Source organism: Rhinolophus ferrumequinum, chromosome 6 (assembly GCF_004115265.2).
Source record: "Rhinolophus ferrumequinum isolate MPI-CBG mRhiFer1 chromosome 6, mRhiFer1_v1.p, whole genome shotgun sequence".
Classification (NCBI taxonomy): Eukaryota; Metazoa; Chordata; class Mammalia; order Chiroptera; family Rhinolophidae; genus Rhinolophus; species Rhinolophus ferrumequinum.
Window position 1 is genome coordinate 41534507 of NC_046289.1, and position 22950 is coordinate 41557456.

Below are 22950 nucleotides of genomic sequence, written 5' to 3' on the forward strand. Positions count from 1 at the left end.
AGTAACTTTACCGGGTATTAGTAACTTTCAGTAACTTTCATTAGTAATCTGAGATGTAGTGAATTTATATATTTTTAGTTACGGTCTTTTATGTCTTTTCTGTATGGTAAGAAGAATCCATCTCAGCATTGTCAGTTTGTGGTTTCAGTTTAGTGTGGCGAAATTCGGTGAACTCTCTCACTTGGTGCTATCTTCAGTATCTAAGTAAAATATAGAACCGTGAAACCCTGATAGATGGTGGTTCTTCAGTTACAAGGAGAGGACTAGCATAAGTGAGTGTGGAGAGGAACAGAGTAGAGGAGCTTAGGTTGCCTGAGAGAAGTATTTCAACTCATATCAACTTGAAGAAACTACTGAAAGTTGACGTGTAATCTAAGAATTTTAGGTGGCACACCGTCTGCCATGAGGAATCCAAGGTCTGGAGGCAGGAAGTAATGAGGCTCTTTTTCCTGTTGAGTTTACTTCAGGATTCTAAGAAATCAGTTCAGCCATCACAGAGAATGTGTTGGTTATTTGTTGTCAAAGGCAGCTTCATTCATAAAATTGGCTCTTTTTGAGATAGCAGCTGGATTTGGAATGGGGAGATACACCTTTTCTCAACAGGGTTTCCCTGTGATGGTTGTGGAACCTTCCAACAGGAGTGATTAGGAAGCTTGCTTGTGGGGCCAAAGGCCACTGCGGACCCACTTCTTGCCACTGGTTGAAGCAGACGTGTGCCTGCTTGGCCAGTGGAGCAAGACATGGATTTTGGTTCTGACTTCTGACCCATTGGCTGGGTGCTTTTGTGCACTAACACAAACCACAACTATATGCTGTGACTTGGAAAAGACCCAGTAGTAACATAGCATGATAAGAGGGCACAATGGCCCAGATAAATTTCACTGCTTTTAATGTAATTTACCAGTAATGTATATTTTATTTAACTTGAGCTTTCTAGCCTACCTGTTTTGGGTTGCATCTCTATGACTTCACTTTGCTCTTTCTTGCTTCCATGGTTCAGCAAACAGTAATGCTCCTTTCTTTTCACTTGGCTGTCTTCTGCTCATCCTTCAGGTCTCAGTGTAGACATTCTTTCAGAAAGTCTATTCTGATCTCTGCAGATCCCATTTAGGTACCCTCATAAGCATCTTTGAACTTCCCCATCTTAGCACTTAATACACTATAATATTGTACTTCCTGTTTTGTTTTGTCTGCATGTCTCCATTAGCATATAAACTTCTCGAGGCAAGAAATATGTTTGTCTTGTTCATACTTGTGTCCCAATGATATAGTGTGATGCCTGGAAACCAATAAACATTTATTGAAGAGCGAATCCATAAATGCATGCATATAAACCCTTGTTGGTTGATGGATTCTGAATATTTGCTCTGGCTTGGTTTTATTGGTTCTGATAGGTTTCGCTGTTGAGTAAGTGACCTCACCAATGTGAAAGGCAAATCCTTGGTGAAATACTGCAGAAGGCTCTATGTAGTATTTCTTAGGAGTCTCCTCTCAATTGGCTGCTTGACTGATGAGAAAGCACTAGAGGGTCCTGAACTGTGTGACTCACTCAGATGATGATTTCAGAGCAGAAAGTGATCTGGTCTTGGAAAAACTGAGTAAATTCTAAAGCACACTAATCTTTTTTTCTTGCCTTCTGTAGCACTGGAAGACGCCACACAGTGAGGAGTATGAAGCGGAAGGTAGGAACTGAGTGTGTGTCGGGGCCTATCTGGAAGGAGGGACAGACATTCACAGGGCACACTCCACACCCGCCTTGCTCCATCTCTTAGCCTTCTTCTTGTAGCCTTGCATGCTGGGGGCCAGCTACGAAGTAACTTGAAGAACAACAGCAACAAAAAAATTCATTCCCAATTGATAGCTCCTAGTTTTAAAACCCTAACATTTAACATCATGCGAGATATGGCAACTGAGATGTAGATTTTCACTTATGGGTCAATTACTCTCTTATATTGACTTTGAAATTAATCTGTGAACAGTCCTAAATTAATTCGTGACTATCTCTTGACAAATTTTCTATGTATTGAAGAAGCATCAAAACATGTTGACCTTCTGGCCAGCAGATGGCACTGTCGTTCAGTTGACAGACCCTCGTCTGGCTTCACAGCCCACCCTGGGTTAACTGTACTTAAGTCTATTTGTAACTTGTTCTCTAGGTCTCCAACCAGGAAAGACACAGCAGTAATGGGCTTAATTTCGTCAATAAATAGCAGGGGTAGCACTAAATGCTCTTCCCAGGCACACAAAATGGTGTCAGTAATTATCTCATGTTTAAGGAATAATTTTACAGAATCTCTAGTAGGTAGGTGGAAAATTGAACTAGAACTGAGAACTTTTAATGGAAGATAAATCAATTTTGATTTTAAAACACATAGTTTGATCCTCAAGTCTTCAAATAGACCTTATCCTTAACGTATAGATAATTAGTAACTTGCAGCTTATGACCATTTATCCTTTCACACTGGATTGTTCTCAGGTCAGGATATTCATATGTGCAAAGATTAGAGAGCAGGCTAATCTTGAGACTTTTCTGATTATTTTATGATATTTATCGTGACATTATTTTCTTTTCAATGAAAGCAGGCCTTGTGCTCAGACTAGAAAGAAAGTAGAGATAACAAAGTCTGGTAGCTCTAATGGAGGTATATTAAGCTCTTTGGAAAGCCTCTCAACCAGCCTTCTCTTCCGATCACACCAAAGCCTAAGCCTGTGCAAGTTTTCAGTTGGAATAAAACAAGACTAAAATCTTGGCATGACCGCATAGGAGATATTTCTTACACGGGTATGACTGCCAGGGAACAAATAAGTGCCTGTTTGCTCTAGTAGCAGCCTAAGAACCTATGGTTCCATTTCATTTGAACTTCAGAATCATATCAAAATGGAATCAACATTTATAGTCTTTGTCTTACAGTATTTACTTTCAAAAAGAACATTTTTCTTTGAGAATAGGTCTCTCTCTCTCTTTGCAATCCCTTTGGAGACAACGCACTATGTGCTTTTACTTCAGGCCAGTTAAAATTTTGGAATCCAGATGATTTGAATGCCTCCCAAAGTGGGTCTTCCCCTCCCCAAGACTGGATAGAAGAAAAACTGCAGGAGGTTTGTGAAGATTTGGGGATTACCCGTGATGGTCACCTGAACCGAAAGAAGCTGGTCTCCATCTGCGAGCAGTATGGTTTGCAGAATGTCGACGGAGAGGTAAGCATGGCATCCTATTTTTATTCAGGAATAATAATCACGATAAAAGATAAACTGGCCACAGGATAGGAACAGCCATATATCGGCCTCCTGCAGCATGTTCTAGAGACTCCATTCTCTTTTTCTCCTAGGAAGTCAGCCATGAAATTCTGTCTTTGAGGAGCTCATGTGTTGTAAAAAAGAAAAATGGACAATAGCTGGCACTTACTAGTGCTAAGCACTTTGCCCCCCATTATCACATTAGCTCAGAGCAGCCATGATGTCAGATACATTTGTAGACGTGGCATTCCAAATATGAATGTGGGAAAGGTATAGAGGAAGGATTAAGCAGGGAATTCAGTAGATTTGAGTTGGAGGAATATTTTGAAGTCCAGGCAGATGAGTTTTAAGTTTTTAAGAGAAGATCTCAATATCATCCCTGGGTTTTTCAGAAAACTGACTAATGTAGAGGAAAAACTGACTTGCTGAGGATGGTCTGGGCTTCTTTTATGGGGCATGTTGTATAAAGAGAGCCTCTGGTTAGGAGACCAGCCAGGAGCCATCACAACATTCCAGTCGTGAGGAAATGGAAAAGGGTAGGTTGGTGGTTTCGAAGATACGCAGAAAGTCTTGAAGGAGCCCCCCAAAGACTCTTGCTTGGTACAATTCTGAGCTTTACGTTTTCTGAAAATTTAAGTGGTGAACAGGCAGGACCGGGCACATGAATAGTCATGAAACGTAAGAATATAAATGATTCCAAGATATGTCTTTCAAAGAGCCGAAAATAAGGGGCTTAGAGGTTAGGGCTACAGTTGCAGCTTTGGGAATCTTTGATTATAATGATATTTGAAACCATGCTTTCTGTTTGCTCAGGGGATAAGTGGTATTATTTTCCTAAACCAGAAAGAGATTTATCATCAAAAGCTTCCAAGTAGCCTGGCTTGCAGAAACATTTTTTTACCCCTTCTTCCTTGTACATGTGACCGTTATATAGTTTTTGACTACTTTTCATGGCTTGGTGTTCATTTATTCTTCAGTGGTGGCTGTGGAGTCATAAAATTGAATGCATCCTCCCAAATTATAAACCCGTGCAGTATGTAGAACCTTGGGTTGTTTTTGCCAAGAAATATTGCACAAACTTGGATTATTTATCTAGGAACAACTCTTGGAATAAACTGTAATCATTTGCGGGGAGTTTCATCTTTTGTGGTGGAGTTTCCAGAACCTGGGAAAAGAAGTAACACATTTAGTTATTTTCCTCTGATCTAAAGATGAGTAAAGGATTGCTTATGGAATATAGCTTTTATTTAGTGTCCCCCAACCCCCCCAAAAATCACAAAATATTATAGTACTTTGTATTATTAGCTCTGGACCACAGAAGAGCTGAAAGTTCAAGATGATCTCATCAAGATACATTGTGGAATCTTAGAATTTTACAACTGAAAGCAATTTTAGATTAGTCACCCTCTCATTTCATAGATAAAGTGAGATCACTGCTGCTTGTTGCTGTTCCCATGAAGGGGGAGCTGGAGTCACTGTGTTAGAGCTGTAACTAGTACTCTGCTTTCCAAAAGCAAGGACATCTGTAGGGCGGGGATGGCAAACTGTCACCCTAGTTGCCAAATATAGCCCAAAAGCTATTTTATTTGGCCTGTCCCATGTTTAAAAAATCGAACTTCTTGCTGCACTTTTGAAAATCAGGACATTTTTCTGAAAATCAGAAGATTTGGCTCCATTTTGCTGGCAGCGAGAAGTGCCTCGCTCCTTTGGACACGACAGTGCACTCATGCGTTCAGTTCACTGCCTTAAGGGGCACTACTTTCTAAGGTCTCAGGACCATCCTGCCCCAGGTGTTTACATCACCTTCCTGGCCTCTCTGGATATTTGGGTTCATGGTCCCTACTCTAGTGCATTATTTTGCAACTTTCTTATTGGGAAATCAACCATCCAAAGACCTGGCTGGTGTATCATGGGGAGTAAGAATATCCTCAAAGTTCTGGATTTGGCTCCTGCACAGGCTGCAGGGGTGCCCCTGTTGCTTATTTGACTTACATTCCTTTCAGCCCAACCCTGCTCATCCACCCTCTTCTGCATCCACATCCTTTTTATTCACCACTTGCCTACAACCCCACATGCAATAACTGGCAAGACCCACTCGCTCTACCATTTTGAGTGGATGAGGTGATGGGTGTTTAGCTGGTCTGGAAGCTGTGCATTGATTTGGCCAGGGTCACAAGCCCAAGCAGTGTGGAGCTAAGATTAGAGCCAAAACATGCTTATTAACTTCAGTCAGCACACCTGGATTTTACTGTGACTTCTGGTTTAATGATCCTGAAAGGCTAGTCCTCGATGGGAGTGTTTTTTTGGTTGATAAGACCGAGACACTAAGGGATCTTGACGTCAGAATCTTGCCCACAATACCTTTTCATTGGTTTCATTACACAATTCTCTACTAGGAACTGTTGCTTCTGCCAAAGATTTCCATTCTTTAGAATGGTTTTCTTGATTTAGAGTCCTCTTCAGAGGAAGGGGTATAAACATAAGAATAGAGACAGATGTTTCCTATTGGATATGAATTGGAAAAAAACATTTGAGATAAAGGAAATGCCTCAAGCACTTCACAAAGAATAAAACCAACAATTCTGAGGTGACACGAATCCTAGCAATACTCAGACTTACAAAATGAATCTTGAAAATTTGATGATGTCTTATAAAGAGGTCTTTCTTAGAATGGACCCAATTAATTGTAAGCGCTAATGCAACAAGCGTAGATGTGTTGTTTATTTTTTTTCCTCGTTGCTTAGCAACATGGGCATCACCTGAGAGCTTGCTAGAAATGTAGAATCTCAGGCCCCATTCCCAGATTTAACTGTATGAGAGTCTGCATTTTAACAAGACCGTTGGGTGATTTCTGTCTTGTAATTGGAGACACATCCCTATAGAACAATTTTAGCCCCCCAAATAAAGAGGAATCTGATTGCCAGGAGGAAGAAGGTCTTTGCCTTCCCTCCGTGTTTTTGTGGTGTCAATGATTCATCTGCTTTAATTCCCCTTTCCATTCCTCTCTTGAGCTAAGGAACAAACCATCTCCCAGGCAAGCCTCTAGAAGGTACTATAGTCCAGTCTCCCCTTCCCTAAATACATGATGAGGACTACTTGGTTACTGTCAGAGGGTACAAAATAGCCAGGCAAAATTCCTTTCTCTTGACATCTTTTGGAACCCTCTACTGCATGCACACAAAATCCTTTTTATCTAATTTTTGTTTCTCCTGTACTAAAGCATTAAAACAAATAAAAACCCAAAACATACAGTATTATTCCAAGTAACATTCTAAATCCCAAGTCATGGGTTTCAGACCCACACTCTTAGATCATTGCAATCTGTCCCAGACTAAATTTTGCTTTGCTAACACACCAATTTCAAAAATTCAATAGAAACACAATATCGTAGAGTCACCACAGTATAATTGCTCAATTAATGTCCAACTAATTTTTACTGTTACAACACTGGGTAACTGTATCTTTATAGTTTTAAGTAATGTTTTACTTTGTGAGAATAATGTGTAGTAACATTAGAGATTACCTGTTCTACAAGTTTGAGTAAAAGAGAAAAACAGTTAATTGCTAGATTGTGTAAAGATTATGAAGATGTTGAAAATGGCCTTTTGTTCAGTTTGTGTGAGATGGAAGGATGTATTACTGGAAAGGAGAATACATTCAGTGAAATGAGAATAAAGGGACATGTATTTCTGGAGTCCTGGGGCTCAACAGTGGTGCCAGTTTCTATTGGCCAGAAGTGTACTTTGGGCCTTGTGTTATTTTGAGTGAAATATTTAAATTTATATGGTTACCCTTCTCTAGATGCTTGAGGAAGTCTTCCATAATCTTGATCCTGATGGTACAATGAGTGTAGAAGATTTTTTCTATGGCCTGTTCAAAAATGGAAAATCTCTTACACCATCAGCATCTACTCCATATAGACAATTGAAAAGGCACCTCTCCATGCAGGTAAGAAATAAATAGGAAGTGGTTTCTTTAGGAGTAGAAGTTAAACCATTTGAATAATTTCTAACGACTTAATCTGTTGTTTCAAGAAGAATACTAAGGAGAAAGAGAAGCAAAAAAAAAAAAAAAAAGGAAAGAGAAAGACTAAACCATTGGGAAGAAAAAGTTGGGCTTTGAGAAATAACCATAAATTAGAGAGGGGGAAGACGATTAATAATGCCCGTTAATGTTAGCTGAAGAAGAACCCTGGTGTTAAGTAGAGACACATCTCATTAATGTCAGTCAACTCTCTACCAGATCAATCGTTGATAAGCTTTGCATTCTTGACTCACTTGGGAAAAGGAGATCAAAGGGACTGCATGACATTTTTCTAGCAGTGTAAGTTAGAGAAATGTGCCTCTGCTCCTTGTGGTCAGGACTGACTAATTTTGGTGTTGACCAAACTCTTGTTGAAATGCCTGCTCAAATCTCTTTCTTCTTCCAGTCTTTCGATGAGAGTGGACGACGTACCACGACCCCATCGGCGATGATGAGTACCATGGGCTTCCGGGTCTTCTCCTGCCTGGATGACGGGATGGGCTATGCATCAGTGGAGAGAATACTCGACACCTGGCAGGAAGAGGGCATTGAGAACAGCCAGGAAATTCTGAAGGTGTGGCAGCTAAAGTGGGAGAAAAATGAGAAATTGGGGAAGAGTTGAAAAATTCCAGTTCTTTTTTTTTTTTCAGAAAACTTTTTTTTTTTTTTTAAGTTTATTGGGGTGATAATTGTTAGTAAAGTTACATAGATTTCAGGTGTACAATTCTGTATTACATTATCTATAATTTCAGGTTTTTTGTTTTGGTTTGTATTGAAACTGTGACGTGATTTGATTTCTCCTTCACGATTCTTCTATTCACAAGATCTCAAAGATAAGAAGTAACTTTTCCTACCCCCTTTAACCAGGAGTCTACTTTCCTTTTTTTTTCAACCCCTCAATTACTGACAAGCGAAATGCTCTTAACTGATCTCTAGTTGGTAAAGATTAGAATTATACCATTGTGTTTATTTAAAGTTCCGATAGCATTTCCTGAAAGAGAACCTAGTTATGTTCTGGATTGAAGAGTGCTCCTTAGCAATCGCTAAAGAAATGTAATCATCCATCTTCTAGACTGTAAAATTCAGTTCCCTAGGTTTGTTAGCCTTCCCATTTTCTGCTTTCAGAGGATAGAACTTGTGATTGTCTTGAACTTGTTCTGATTTCTAGGCCTTGGATTTCAGCCTTGATGGAAACATCAACTTGACAGAATTGACACTGGCTCTTGAAAATGAACTTTTGGTCACCAAGAATGGCATTCACCAGGCAGCTCTGGCCAGCTTTAAAGCTGAGATCCGGCAATTGCTGTGAGTTGGGGGGAAGGATCACCTGCTCCATTCCCTTTTCTACTTGTCCAGCAGGTCATTCAGATGCCTGTGACATACATTCTTTTATTCTCTATGCAAATGTGGTTAATCTCCTATCATCCCTTCACTGTGAAAGTGAGGTAGAGCTTAGATTTGCATGTAGGTTTTTAAAGGGAGCTGTGGAATGTCTGTGTTGGAAGGGTTTTGGTTGTCTTGGTTTTGTGTTTGTGTTGAAGCAAGCCAGATGAGAGCTTTTTTGGGGGGGAGTCTACTTGTTGCTGAGAGACGTTTCCCTTTAACTCGATTTATTTCTGATTCTAGGGAGCGAGTTGATCAAGTGGTCAGAGAAAAAGAGAAGCTACGGTCAGATCTGGACAAAGCTGAGAAGCTGAAGTCTCTAATGGCCTCAGAGGTGGATGATCACCATGCAGCCATAGAGCGACGGAATGAGTACAATCTCAGGTGCGATTGGTAGCGCCAGGCCCCTCCTTTCCTACCACCTTGGCCCAGGGCAGTGGGGCTCAGCCTGCCAGCCTGCTTGGCCACACCTGGCTGCAGTGACTTGGCTGTGGCTAAGCTAAAGGAAAGCAGGATACACTAGATACCTTCTCAAGTTGCTTCCCATCTCTGTGACTCTGTGTTTCCATTTTTTGATGGACCCACATAGGGATCTCTGAAGGATCTGGTGGCAGCTTGTTGGTCTTTCCTCCTCATAGGAAATTGGACGAAGAGTACAAGGAGCGCATAGCAGCCTTAAAGCATGAACTCCGAAAGGAGAGAGAGCAGATCATGCAACAGGTGGGCAAACAGCGCTTGGAACTTGAGCAGGAAATTGAAAAGGCAAAAACAGAAGAGAACTATATCCGGGACCGCCTGGCCCTCTCTTTAAAGGTAATCACCCTAGTAGCTCTGTGATCTGTGTCCTGCTGGGGATACCATATGGAAAATGCAGCTCTGTAAGAGGGCAGGTCTGCACAGGGCTCAGTCCGAGGGCTCCTGTCAGTTTACCCACCTGGGGCATGACCCCCACTGGGATCTAGGTTCCAGGAGTACCCAGACTTCTGGTTTGCCAACAGTGTTGATTAGTGTGTCTTATTCTTCCCCCGCTGAAGTTGCACTGGGTTCTCAGGGCTGTTTGGCACCTGGTTGGTGCCTTCTCCCTTCTCTGCCCTTTCCATACCCCTTACTGTTAGCAAATGGCCTTGTTCCTGCCACACTGCCCACCAGCTTTGCTTCTCCGCTTCCAAATGTGCCTTTTCCCTTATACATCCTCCTCTCCTTTCCTATGCCTCAGTAGAGGAAGTGATCCTTCTCTTTGTTGGACTGTTACACCAGATAGTATGTACAGTGTAGTCCAGTGATGGGGTGGGGGGTGGGGTTTCTGGACTCAGACTGCCTGGTTCCAATCTGGATACCACTGCTTCCTGGAAAACCTTGTTCAAGTTACCCAAATCTGTTTTCTAGTGTACAAAACGGGCACTATCATGACGCCTACCCCATGGCACTGATAGGGGGATTAAATGAGATACTACATACACAGTATCTGGAATGTAACAATATGTATGGAATATTCACTATCATTGAGGTGGTGAAAGGTTCCCAGAACTCCACATATCAAAAACTGAGCTAATCCTCGCTCCCTAACCATCAAACTGCTTCCTCTCCTGAATTTTCTCCATAATTGATATCACCATATGCGGTAAGTCATAGAAGCTAAAGGTGATCCTCAGTCATCCTCACTCATCAGTCCTTACGTCCTGTTGATGCTCTGAAATGCCTCTCAGATTTACCCACTTCGTCTCCATTTCCACAGGCTCTAAATAGGTTCAAAATTCTCATCACGATTTCTCGGTGGTCTTACTGTGCAGCCTTTCTTCTATCTATCCAATCTCCATAGAGCCACCAGTCACCTTACTAGAGAACATTACAGTCACACTGTTACCCTTTGTAAAAGTGCAGTGTGGTAGCCCTGAGGGCCCTGAAACGGGGCTTGTCCTTTCTGAGCCCAGAAACTGGCAGCAACGCCCAGTGCCATGCCCCCAACCCCCTGCACCGTCAGCTCTCTCAGTTCCGTAGAGGGCTTTCGTACTCCTTCACTGCATTCTCCAACACTGCAAGCCAAATTACTTTTCTGTTCCCATGTCACTTTCTTCTTGCCAGAAATAGGGTATTTTCTATTGCGTCATAGGGAATTGTATCCATAGCCGTCTCCCTCCACTCAGTCCAGACTGCGTTCCCTGCGGTCAGTAACAGCATCTGATTCCTCAGTGCCCAGAGCACCTGCACGGGCTCGACACACTGAGATTGCTCCTCAGTGGTTTGACATCTAGATTTAGACATACCTTGAAAGGTTAGAGTTGTATTAGGTTGGTGCAAAAGTAATTGCGGTTTTTGCAATTATTTTTAACCTTTTAAACTGCAATTTTGCACCAATCTAATAGAATTGGCATTTGGTGGGGGGAGGTAGTATTTTTTTAAATGCTTCAAGCACATACTTTTTTACTCCATATTGCTGTGTGAGGGTGTGAACTGGAATGTATTAAAATATATTGGCTCTATATTCTTTTGGCAAAATGTACTTTGAAAATAATGTTCTTCCAATCATCCTTTAACATTGGAATAGAAAATATGTCAAATAGCGCGTCTGTGTGATTTTATTTTATTTCTTTTTTAACAAGTGTGGGTGGAAAGCTCTCTAACAAGTATTATATGCACAGAAAAAAACTCCCACATTTTGTGGACTTCAGTTGATGTGTTATTTTATTATAATAATTTAAACATACCAATTATGAAAAACCTATAATATGTAGCTTTTACATCTCTAAACCAAAATAAAATTGTAAATTAAATATACACTAAACTGTAACATCACTAAATGAAAATTGATTTTATTCTACTTTCTGTAGTTTTTCTGACTTCTCTTTTGCTGTCATCTGAACAAGTTATTCTGTAGCCAGTTTTCTTTTATTTGACAATATGTCGAGAATGTTTTTTGTGTCATTGAATTTTCCACTGCAATGCTGTCCAATAGAAATACTATGCAAGCCACATATGTAATTTCAAATTTTCTTTCTTTTTTTTGTTTAAATTAAAGTTTATTGGGATGACAATTGTTAATAGTTACATAGATTTCAGATGTACGATTCTGTAATACATTATATATCACATTGTGTGTTCACCACCCAGTCAGTTCTCTTTCTATCACCATATATTAGATCCTGTTTACCGTCTTCTAGAGACCGCGTCCCCCCTTACCCTTTGGTAACCCCTAAACTATTATCTATGTCTATGAGTTTTTGTTCCTTCATTTGTCTGTTCTTTTGTTGTTTTCAGTTTTATATAGCCAATATCAGTGAAATCATATGGTTCTCTACTTTTTCTGTCTGACATATTCTGCTTAACATTATACTCTCAAGATCCATCCATGTTGTCACAAACGATACTATTACATCTTTCTTACTGCCAAATAGTATTCCATTGTGAATATATACCACAACTTCTTTATCCATTCATCTATCGATGGACATTTTGGTTGTTTCCATGTCTTGGCCACCGTAAGTAAAGCTGCAGTGAACATTGGAGCACACGTGTCTTTATGGATAAATGTTTTCAGATTTTTTGGGTAGATACCCAGGAGGGGGATTGCTGTGTCATATGGTAATTCTATTCGTAATTTTTGAGGAACCTCAAAATTCCTCAAAATTTTGGAAGGCCACACTGCCTTCCATAGTGGCTGCATCCATCTGCATTCCCACCAACAGTGTATGAGGGTTCCTTTTTCTCCACAGCCTCTCCAACATTTGTTACTGTTTGTCTTGTTGATGATAGCCATTCTAGCGGGGGTGAGGTGATACTTCCTTGTGGTTTTTATTTGCATTTCTCTGATGGTTAATGATGTTGAGCATTTTTTCATGTCTATTTGCCATTTGTATGTCCTCTTTGGAGAAATGTCTCTTTAGGTCCTCTGCCCATTTTTCAATTGGGTTGTTTGTTTCTTTGTTGTTGAGTTGTATGAGTTCCTTGTATATTTTGGATATTAGCTCCTTATTGGAGGCACTGTTTGCAAAAATCTTCTCCCATTCAGTTGGTTGCCTCGTTATTTTGTCGATGGTTTCTTTTGCTGAGCAGAAGCTTTTAAGTTTGATATAGTCTCATTCATTTATTTTAGCTTTTACTTCCCTCGCCTTTGGAGTCATTCATAAAATGCTCTTTGAACCCAAGGTCCATAAGTTTAGTACCTATGTTTTCTTACAAATTTTCAAATAGCCACATTAAAAGGTAAAAAGAAACAGGTCAAATTAATTTTAAATCACTTTATTTAATCCAGTATCTCTAAACATTATCATTTTGACATGTAATCAATATACAAAAATTATTATTGAGCTATTTTATGTTTTTCTATGAACTCAGAAATCTGGTATTTTCTACTTCCAGCACATCTCAGTTTGCTGTACATATTTCAAGTGCTCAGTATCCATGTGTGACCACTAGTGGCTGCATATGGGACAGCACAGATTGGTAAGATAAAAAAAAGAAGGAGGCAGACTTTCGGGTTATAAAATAAATACCAAGTTTTTATATTTACTTTTGTCTCATCTGAAATGTGCAAAATTTTCTCAATCTAGAGCACTGATTTATGCCTCCTATAAAATGGTACAACGGTTTGCTTATTTTTTAATCTGCACCTATTTTCCCCAAATTTCTTTATTTTCCCCAAATTTCTTCAGGAAAACAGTCGTCTAGAAAATGAGCTTCTGGAAAATGCAGAGAAGTTGGCAGAATATGAGAATCTGACAAATAAACTTCAGCGGAATTTGGAAAATGTGTTAGCAGAAAAGGTAAATCTGTGTAAATTTGATTTTCTAATATGCAGCCCCAAGTGTAGTTTGCTCAGAAGAGCAGAAGCAAGGCCACCAAGATGGTTCCTATTAGGGAATTATTTAGGGGGCTAACAGAAGTGGCCATTTTTGCTGGGATATAATTTAAGAGGTTGGATGTGAGGGAAACACTGCATGGCACTGGGAAATGATCCGGCCTTAGTTGAACACATTGCTCTAGCATGTTCTTCGCATCATCCTGTTGGTGCTTTTTCTGCTAAAATGTCACATTCTTGCCATACTCAAGAGACTGGGTGAACCCCAGAAACTGGGGTCTTTGGTATGTTATAAGTCAAAGAAGGACACTGGGAAAAATGACAGCTTTGTCCATTTCCTTTTCTAGTTTGGTGATCTTGATCCCAGCAGTGCTGAATTCTTTCTGCAAGAAGAGAGGCTGACACAGATGAGAAATGAATATGAGCAGCAGTGCAGGGTGAGTGGCTGAACTGAATTTCGTAAGTGGAGGAGTGCCTAGGTGCAAATCCTGCTTCACTGTTTCCTAGCTGTGTGACCATGAGCAAGTCACTTATCCGTGGGTGCCCCACTTCCTCATCTATAAGATGGTAAAAATAAAGGGTTGTTGTGAAGAGTCAATGAGTGTATATATGTAGATAGAGTGCTTAGAACAGAGCCTGGGACGTAGTAAGCACTTAACCCAAATGCTAGCTATTAATATTATTTGTAGTATCCTGAAATATTAGGGAATCATACAAACTGCATTTAAGTCTGCTTTATCTAGGTCGGAAATTGCCAGGGCTTAGAGGAAAATACAGGTATTTTTATTCCAAGTGGAGGAATGTGTGTTCGTGTTGATGTGCTTACACAAAATTAGCCTTTCCTGATTGATCATTAAAGACCTAATCTGATGTAATTTGCCTTTGTCCTGTGAGGTTTTGTTTTTCTGAATATATTCGTTATTTTATTTACAAAATGCAAATGAAACAGAAACCACTCAAATCTTGAGCTAGTAAATCATTACTAATTCCTACAAGAAGAGACAAAAAGTTGTATAAATAATGGGAATCTTTGATTTTTTTTAAAAAAAATAACTCTCCTAAGCTTAGGAATTTGATTTTTTTTTTTTCTTAAACCACAAACATTTATTTTAACAAGGTAAGCATAGCGAGTTCTAACTGCTCAGGCGAACGTTGCATTTGTGCAGAAATGAGGGAAACATCACTTCCTTATGTGGTGGCTCATAGGTTGTTCAAAAAGAAACTCCCGCCCCACTTAGCTGTACTCTGTCCCATGATCCCAGCCCTAGGCAATTAATAATCTTTCTGTATCTATAGATTTGCCTGTTCTTTGTATTTCATGGAATCATACAATGTATAATGTTTTCGAGGTTCATCCATGTTGTAGCATGTATCAGTACTTCATTTCAGTTGCTGCATAATATTCCATTGTATAACTACACCGTATTTTATTTATCCATTCATTAGTTGATGGACATTTGAGTTGTTTTGAATGTTATGAATAACACTGCTGTGAACATTTGCATGCAAGTTTTTGTGTGGACATATGCTTTCATTCCTCTTGAGTATATACCTAGGAGTGGAATTGCTAGGTTACAGGATCACTGTATGTTTAACTTTTTGAGGAACTGCCAAACGTTTTCCAGGGGGTTTGCACCATTTTACATTCCCACCAGTATGAGAGTTCCGATTTCTCCCCATCCTTGCCAGTAATTGTTATTGTTTGTCTTTTTTATTGTAGTCATCCTAGCAGGTATGAAGTGGTATCTCGTTATGGTTTTGATTTGCATTTCCCGATGGCTAATGATGTTGAGTACTTTTTCATTTGTTTATTGGTATATCTTCTTTGGAGAAATGTCTCTTCAGATCCTTTGCCTAATACTTAGTGGGTTGTCTTTTTATTATTAAGTTGTAATAGTTCTTTATATATTCTAGTTACATGTCCCTTATCAGATACATAATTTGCAAAAATTCTCCCATTCTGTGAGTTCTCTTTTTACTTTCTTGATGGTATCCTTTGAAGCACAGAAGTTTTCAATTTTGATGATGTCCAATTTATCTATTTTTTCTTTTGTTGCTCGTGATTTTGCTGTCACATATAAGACTTGTGTTGGTTTTTAAACTCCAGGTATTACAAGACCAAGTGGATGAACTCCAGTCTGAGCTGGAAGAATATCGTACACAAGGCAAAGTTTTCAGACTTCCCTTAAAGAACTCGCTGTCAGAAGAACTTGATGTTAACAGTGGTTGCCTTGAACCTGACCAGGGTAAGCCATTCAGATCCTGTCTTTTCAGAATCTCTGCATTGACTTTTCTTTTTAGAACCATGATTGAATGTAAAATTGAAAAACTTTGGCAACCGAAAAAAAAAAAAGACTTTGGCAGTACTATTTTCTTGAGCTATTTCACTTGTGGTCTGTTTTTTTCATTTGTCCTTGAAGTCTTTATGAGAATATTTCCATCTGATTTTTATATGCATCAACAAAGTAATGGAAAAATCAAACCACAGGGATATTTGATTTGTTTAAAAAAAAACTGTCCACAAGTCTGAGAATCCAGGCCTTGGGAGTGTTAGAATTTGGCTGAGCTATTGCTGAATCCTCCCTTTCTAACCTCCCTTTTGCCTAGCTGGTATGGCGATGGTTTTGGAGAGGAGGCCAGCTGGAAACCACAGAATTTGGTTTTCTTATGCAGGCTGTGCTAAATGTCTGCATTGCCTCTGCAAAACAACAAATAAGATAAATAAGTGTTGGTTGCCTGTGCCTTTGAGGAAGATTTTGAGTGGCAAGTTTGGAAGGCAGAGTTGTTTGGGAATCCTCCTACATTTATTATCAGCTCTTCTTCTCCCTCCTGTTCTCAAGCCTTTTTCCTTCCGTGTGTTTGAATTTCAGAAAGGGCTCCTAATAAGCTTTTTTTCTTTTTTTTAAGTAAAGCAAATATCCTTGTGGTTTGATTTTTCCATTCCTGTGTTGATTCTCCAGTTATAAATAGTTGTGTCCACTGTTACTTGTTACAGGAATACAGGTTCTTGAAAGCGTTTAGTCTTCTCCTCACGTATTCTAGAATAAATAGGGGGTTGGGGAGGGGACAGGGAGAGGCCTTAAGACCTTTGCTCTGAGTCTGTGGCCTCACTGTAGTGTAAGGATGGAGCTCAACTGATGATATGATACATTTCAGAAGTTTTTCTGAACTTTTCCATAGGTGACCGAGTGTTGGGGGTGGTTCTCCTCATGAGTACGTAAAGCTGTACCATCTTGGGGTGGTTTACACCCCAAGTATCACTTCTTAGTTGGGGATATGCCATGACATATGAAGCAAAAGCTCAATGCAAAACTGGCAATTCCGGATGCTAGACTTACGCCTTTCTCCCATCTGCCTGTGTACACCCGCATGAAAACCTTCCTGAGTCCCCTGCCGTAAGAGATTTCTATAGGACAGAATCATTTTGTCTGTGTATTAGCTCAGCCCCCAACTTAACCCTTTACATTTCAGTGTCCTTCTCAGTCATCATTGTGCACGGTAGCAAAGGTGAACTCCTGGATGAATTGAGAAATTTTTCCCAAACTGCCAATATCTGTGTTCCTGAACTATGCCCTGTTTGTTTTGTTGGCTGAAAAATAGTATCGACTGGGTGTTTTGTCACCAAAAAGGATTTATTCAGGGAAAAGGAAGGGTTGCAGCCCAGTGCATGCAGACCTGGCAAGCCATGTGTACACACTGGCCTGCGAGCCAAGATGGAGGGTTATTCATATAAAGGAACAAGGAAGTCGAGGGAAGTCAAGTTGAACCACAGAACTTTATTGTAAACATGGAGTTCTTCCTGTAGGGTTCTCGCTGTTATGTAGGGTGCGAGAACTCCTCCCATAAGCCCTAGCTCCTCCCATAGACCCTCCCAACTTATTATTTTCATTTTAAAGTCCCAGTCAGTCTTTATCAGTTTTTAAAAAAAATTTAGCTGATAGTTTAAGATGGGGCTCCACCTGCACGACAAGAAATTAATATTACAGTACTCAGTCGTCTGTGATGTTGAGTCGGGGGTTGCATATGTTGACCTATGAAATGAACACCTCAAGGCATAGCAGCAAGTAAGCTGGTCATTCATTCTCCTGCCACATTGCCCCTCTGCTAATTTGTTATTCAGTATTTGTTGGATGAATAGAAGGCTGGTTGGTTAGACCAAACTACCTCACTCAGGGCATTTTCATTAGGAGGAGATCACATTTAAGGACCAATTTCCACATCTACCCCCCACCTACCGTTCGAAAAAATGCATTCTATTACGGTTTGGTGCACTGCCCGTCCCTGAAAGAATCTGTTCACCTTCATTTTTTCTTGTTTTCCCAAGTGCTTGAAAACAAAAGAGACTTCTCTTGGCTTCTGTTGTTTCCTAGTAGAGCTCATCTTGGCAATTTAGGCTGAAAATTATTCCTTTGTTAAACTAGATGTCCCTCCTCAGATGCCAGTTGTGTTATTGAAGGATCAGGGTCAACAGATGTCATGTGTTTTCAGGGCTTGGTTCTGAAGAATGCAACCCACTGAATATGAGCATTGAGGCGGAGCTGGTCATCGAGCAGATGAAAGAACTTCATCACCGGGACTTGTGCCGCCTAAGACTGGAGCTTGAAGATAAAGTAAGTCCTTCATATCAATCCTGTTCTCTAATTTCTTTAAGCTCTGACAAGCGTTTGTATGTAGGACATTCTCAGTTCTTTTTTCTCGTAGAGCAGCACTGTCTATACATTTCTTCTTGTGTCTTGGTGGCTGCCAGGAGCCCACTTTCTCAGGGTGGTGTCATAGACCGAGCACGAGGCCTTTTCCTCATAGAGTTTCTCCAAAATGTAATATATTTTCTAGCAAACATGGAACCTGATGGCCATTACATTATTTCCAACTTGTTAAAAAAAAAAAAAAAAAAGTCTTAACATGAAAAAAAGCCCTTGGATGTAATGTTACCTCCTAAATTAGGTACAAGTTCTGAGTCTTGGCCTCCCAAACCCTTCACCTTCTAGCTTCAACTTATTTTTCCTTTTTTCTCATTTACCATTTCTTTGAGTTAATTTATCCTGTAGCCAAAGCAGGCAGTTTGCTGTTCTTTATCAGTATGTCCTCCTTTGCTCATACTGTTATATGCTATATTATTACTTCTTTCTACTTCTTGAAAGTCTACTTACCCTTCAGAGTTTGTATCAAATGTTACCTCTTGCATGAACCCATTCCTGAATTCCCCCACCAAATGTGATTATTCCCTCCTTTGAATCCCCTGGTTATTGTAGCTCTTGTTTCTATACTTTCTATATTTTTTATTCTGCCTTGTAGTATACATGTTTGTATTTGTCATAACCATGTCTAGACTGGTTTCTCCTTAATAGCAGGGACAAGTCTTACCCAACTTTGTGTCCCCACCAGGCCTGCAAACTGCCTTAAAGGTGTTCAATAAATATATGAGTTTAATTAAGTATGTTAAGACCCTAAGTTTGCAGTTGGAAAGGATGGCTGGGAAGACCAAATGCTATCTCTGTGAAGGTTTAGTCAGTTTTCATAGAGTTGTTCAGAAATTAATAAGATTCAGCCAAGTTAAAATAAAGGAAAGCAAACCATGCCTGACTTAAACATATCTTATTTAATGTGTTTCTGAATTGTTTAAAACAAAATGGGAAAACTGAGGAATATCTTGTAGCAAAAAAGTACTTCTGCCCCCATCGCATTTCCATGGCCTTGAGTTGAATAACACTGTGGTGGTTTTGCTTTCTGACTCTAGGTGCACCATTATGAAAAGCAGCTAGGTGAAACCAAGGCTGCCTGTGAAAAGGAGCAGGAGAACATGAAGCAAAAGTATGAGAATGAAGTGCACATCTTGGAAAAACAAATAAGTGACCTTAAAAATCAAATTGCAGAACTTCAGGGCCAGGCAGTGGTGCTCAAGGAGGCACAACATATGACTACCTGCAGACACGAGGAGGAGAAACAACAACTGCAAATGAGGTGGGATGAAGAAAAGACTCTCCTGCAGGAGAAGCTGAGGCTGGAGCATGAGGCAGAGCTCAAGGAGAAACTGGAGCAGGCGGAGGAAAACTTTAACCGAGAGAGGGAAGGGCTTATTCACAGTGGTGCCTGGACCGAAGAGAAGGTGAGAGGCTTGACTCAGGAACTAGAGCAGTTTCATCAGGAGCAGCTGAAAAGCCTGGTGGAGAAGCATACTCTTGAGAAAGAGGAGTTACGCAAAGAGCTCTTGGAAAAACACCAAAGGGAACTTCAAGAGGGAAGGTAAGAAAACGGGGAAAATGGAGCAACCTGGGGTGCTGTCCCTCAGGAGCGTCAGAAGTTTCAGTCAATTAAGGAGACTTTGATGAATCAGAGGCATAATAACCCATTGATTGACTGGATTTGGGTTTTTTAGTTTTTGAACCTGTTTTGCCATTTTGCTGACATAGGCCAACCCTGGGGTTATTGAAACTTTTTTTTTTTTTAAAGAGTAAAGTATGTCTTGTATCTGACTTGTATCTTTTAAGGTTACAATGAGGATAAGATTATCCTCAATGTGGTTCCTTCCTAGTTCAGTCCTGTTGTTTTCTGAGAAAGGCTATTTATAAACTAGATTCTAGGTAAAGGTAGCTTTCCTCCCAGAGTTATGAAACACTACTTTGTGCTTGCCTTACTCATATGAAATCTCAGGTACATTTGAGGGCTTTGGCACTTCATACTCTGTTGAATTCAGTGCTACTTCATTAAATAAGAAGCAAAAACGTGATGAATTTGTTAATATGTGTGGTTTATATGATTACTATCCTCCAATGTATACTTAATTAAAATGACAGAATTTTATATATTTCCCAAGTGAGAGGTTACATTAATATGCATTTGATCATTTAATGTGAAATACCTGTTTAAGTTTTTGGTTAAAAAATCCAAAAGCAAATACATCCAGGAGTGGGCCAGATAATTTGGTTTCCAAATTTTCCTTCTAAATGCGAAGAGAGGTTAAGTGCTAAGTCATTTAGATGAATTATGGCTGCCAGTCTTGGCTCTCAGAAATGAAATCCCTTCTCAGTATAAATGAATCACGTAAGGATTAAGCGAAAACCATCTTTAGAAAGTATTTAAATTGTTGACTTGCAGCTTCTTCTATGCATGGGAAATGTTTTTTTGTTTGCTTCTGGAGTTGATGGCAGTTTTAGTAATGCTGTATGTTGACCACATTTAGGGAAAAAATGGAAATTGAGTGTAATAGAAGAACCTGTCAGATAGAAGCCCAGTTTCAGGAGGATTGTCAGAAAGTCACTGAGAGATGTGGAAATGCTCTGCGAAGCCTGGAGGGGCACTACCGCCAAGAGCTTCAGGAGCTCCTGGAACAGCAGCACGAAGAGAGAGCCCAGTGGGAGTTTGAGAAAGACGAGCTCACCCAGGAGTGTGCAGAAGCCCAGGAGCAGCTTAAAGAGACTCTCCAAAGAGAGAAAGCAACTTCTCTGGTCCTAACCCAGGAGAGAGAGATGCTGGAGAAAACATATAAAGAACATTTGAATAGCATGGTTGTTGAGAGAGAGCAGCTGCTCAAAGACCTGGAAGATCTAAGAAATATGTCTGAAAGTCAGCAGAGCCTACTGTCCAACCAGGTACTTGAGCTGAAAAGCAGTCACGAGAGAGAGCTGAAGGACCGCGAGCAGGTCCTGTGCCAGGCAGGCGTCTCAGAGCAGCTGGCCAACCAGTGGCGTCAAAGGCTAGAAATGGAACGTGACCAGGAGAGGCAGGAAATGATGTCCAAGCTTCTGGTCCTGGAGAATATCCACAAAGTGACCTGTGAGAAAGCAGATCAAGACAGAGCCAAGATGAGCACAGAAATCTCCCGGCTTCAGAATAAAATTAAGGAAATGCAGCAGGTGGCATCTCCTCCCTCCAGACTTCAGAATGGCTGCCAGGAAATAGGAGGGGAAGAGACAGAAGGAAGTGGAGCCATGTCCCTGCTCCAGCAAGGAGAGCGGCTGTTGGAAGAGAACGGAGATGTCCTCTTAAGCCTGCAGAGAGCTCACGAACGAGCAGTGAAGGAAAATGTGAAAATGGCTACTGAAATTTCTAGATTGCAACAGAGGCTGCAAAAATTAGAGCCAGGATCAGTAATGTCTTCTTGTTTAGATAAGCCAACTACTGGATTTTTTGGAAATTCTGTGGAACAAACAGAGCCATTTTTACTGCAAAACCGAGTGAAGCAAATAGAAGGTGTCCTGAGTGATCTGCAAGACGATGAGGTTCAGGATCTGGAAAGCACAGGAACGAGCTCTGTTCAGAGACAGGAGGTCAAAATAGAGGAGTCTGAAGCATCAATAGAGAGTTTTTCTGAGCTTGAAAATAGTGAGGAGACCAGGACTGAAACCTGGGACCTAAAGAATCAGGTTTGTCAACTTCAGGAACAACTAAGGATCTTACATGCAGATTGCGATCGAGCTTCTGAAAAGAAACAAGACCTCCTGTTTGATGTTTCTGTGCTCAAAAAGAAACTAAATGTGCTTGAGAGAATCCCTGAGGCTTCTCCCAAGTACAAATTGTTATATGAAGATGCTAGTAGAGAAAACGACTGTCTCCAGGAAGAGCTGAGAGTGATGGAGACACGCTATGATGAAGCACTAGAAAACAACAAAGAACTCACTTCAGAGGTTTTGAGATTACAGACTGAGCTAAAGAAAGTTGAAGAAGTGACCGAAACATTCCTTAGCCTCGAAAAGAGTTATGATGAGGTCAGAAGAGAAAACGAGGATCTACATGTTCTGGTTTTAAGACTTCAGGGCAAGATTGGGAAGCTGCAAGAAAGAGCAATGTTCCGGTGTGACTGCTTCTCCTTGTGGGAGACCCACTTAGAGAACTTGGACGATGAACCTGATGAAAAGGCAGTTGAACTAAATCAGACACTGGAAGCGTGTGTGCCGAAGGTGATGAATGTACACCATATTATAGAAGGACATTATCAAGAAAACCAGTATCTTGAGCAGAATACACAGATCCTGGAAAAAGTAAAAGCACATGAAATTGCCTGGCTACACAGAACAATCCGGACACATCGAGAAAAGCCTGGAGAACAGAACCAAGTTATACTGGAGGAAAACACTGCTCTCCTAAGCCGGCAAGACAGACATTTTCAGCGTCGAGCCATGATAGCAGAGTTAGAACTGGAGAAAAAAAAGCTGCAGGAGCTGACTAGGAAGTTGAGGGAGAGAGTCACTAATTTAGTTAAGCAGAAGGATGTACCTTCTCAAGGAGGAAAGGAGGAAGAGCTGAAGGCAATGATGCTTGACTTGCAAAGCACGTGCAGTGAGATGCAGCAAAAAGTTGAACTTCTGAGGTAATGTATGTACCTTCTCACCTTCATGGAATCCCACAGAGCACCTGGCCAAATCTAACTTCCGCTGCTTGCTGTACCTAGAGAAACTAACCTGTTAGTCTTCAAGGAGAGAGCAGTACTTTAGACTTCCTTGTGCTTCTGTGTCGTATTAACAAATAGAATAATAACCCTGCATAAGAGGCATTCCCTTCCTCTGTAGGAAATA

At 40.4% G+C, this 22950-nt stretch overlaps 1 protein-coding gene across 12 annotated transcripts in view; it reads left to right on the forward strand.

Moving 5' to 3' along the window:
• NIN (ninein) overlaps positions 1-22950 on the forward strand; it is a 93179-nt gene that overhangs the window by 44040 nt on the left and 26189 nt on the right. For 10 of the 12 annotated variants that reach the window (XM_033108100.1, XM_033108102.1, XM_033108104.1 and 7 more), the window contains 13 exons: positions 1643-1682; positions 3008-3198; positions 7039-7185; positions 7667-7834; positions 8429-8565; positions 8887-9027; positions 9282-9456; positions 13293-13403; positions 13786-13875; positions 15546-15684; positions 17927-18048; positions 19176-19681; positions 20619-22745. In XM_033108100.1, the coding sequence (XP_032963991.1) occupies positions 1643-1682; positions 3008-3198; positions 7039-7185; positions 7667-7834; positions 8429-8565; positions 8887-9027; positions 9282-9456; positions 13293-13403; positions 13786-13875; positions 15546-15684; positions 17927-18048; positions 19176-19681; positions 20619-22745 (4094 nt within the window). The remainder of the gene's footprint in view (positions 1-1642; positions 1683-3007; positions 3199-7038; positions 7186-7666; positions 7835-8428; positions 8566-8886; positions 9028-9281; positions 9457-13292; positions 13404-13785; positions 13876-15545; positions 15685-17926; positions 18049-19175; positions 19682-20618; positions 22746-22950) is intronic. The other 2 variants (XM_033108111.1, XM_033108110.1) reach the window with 1 other exon arrangement.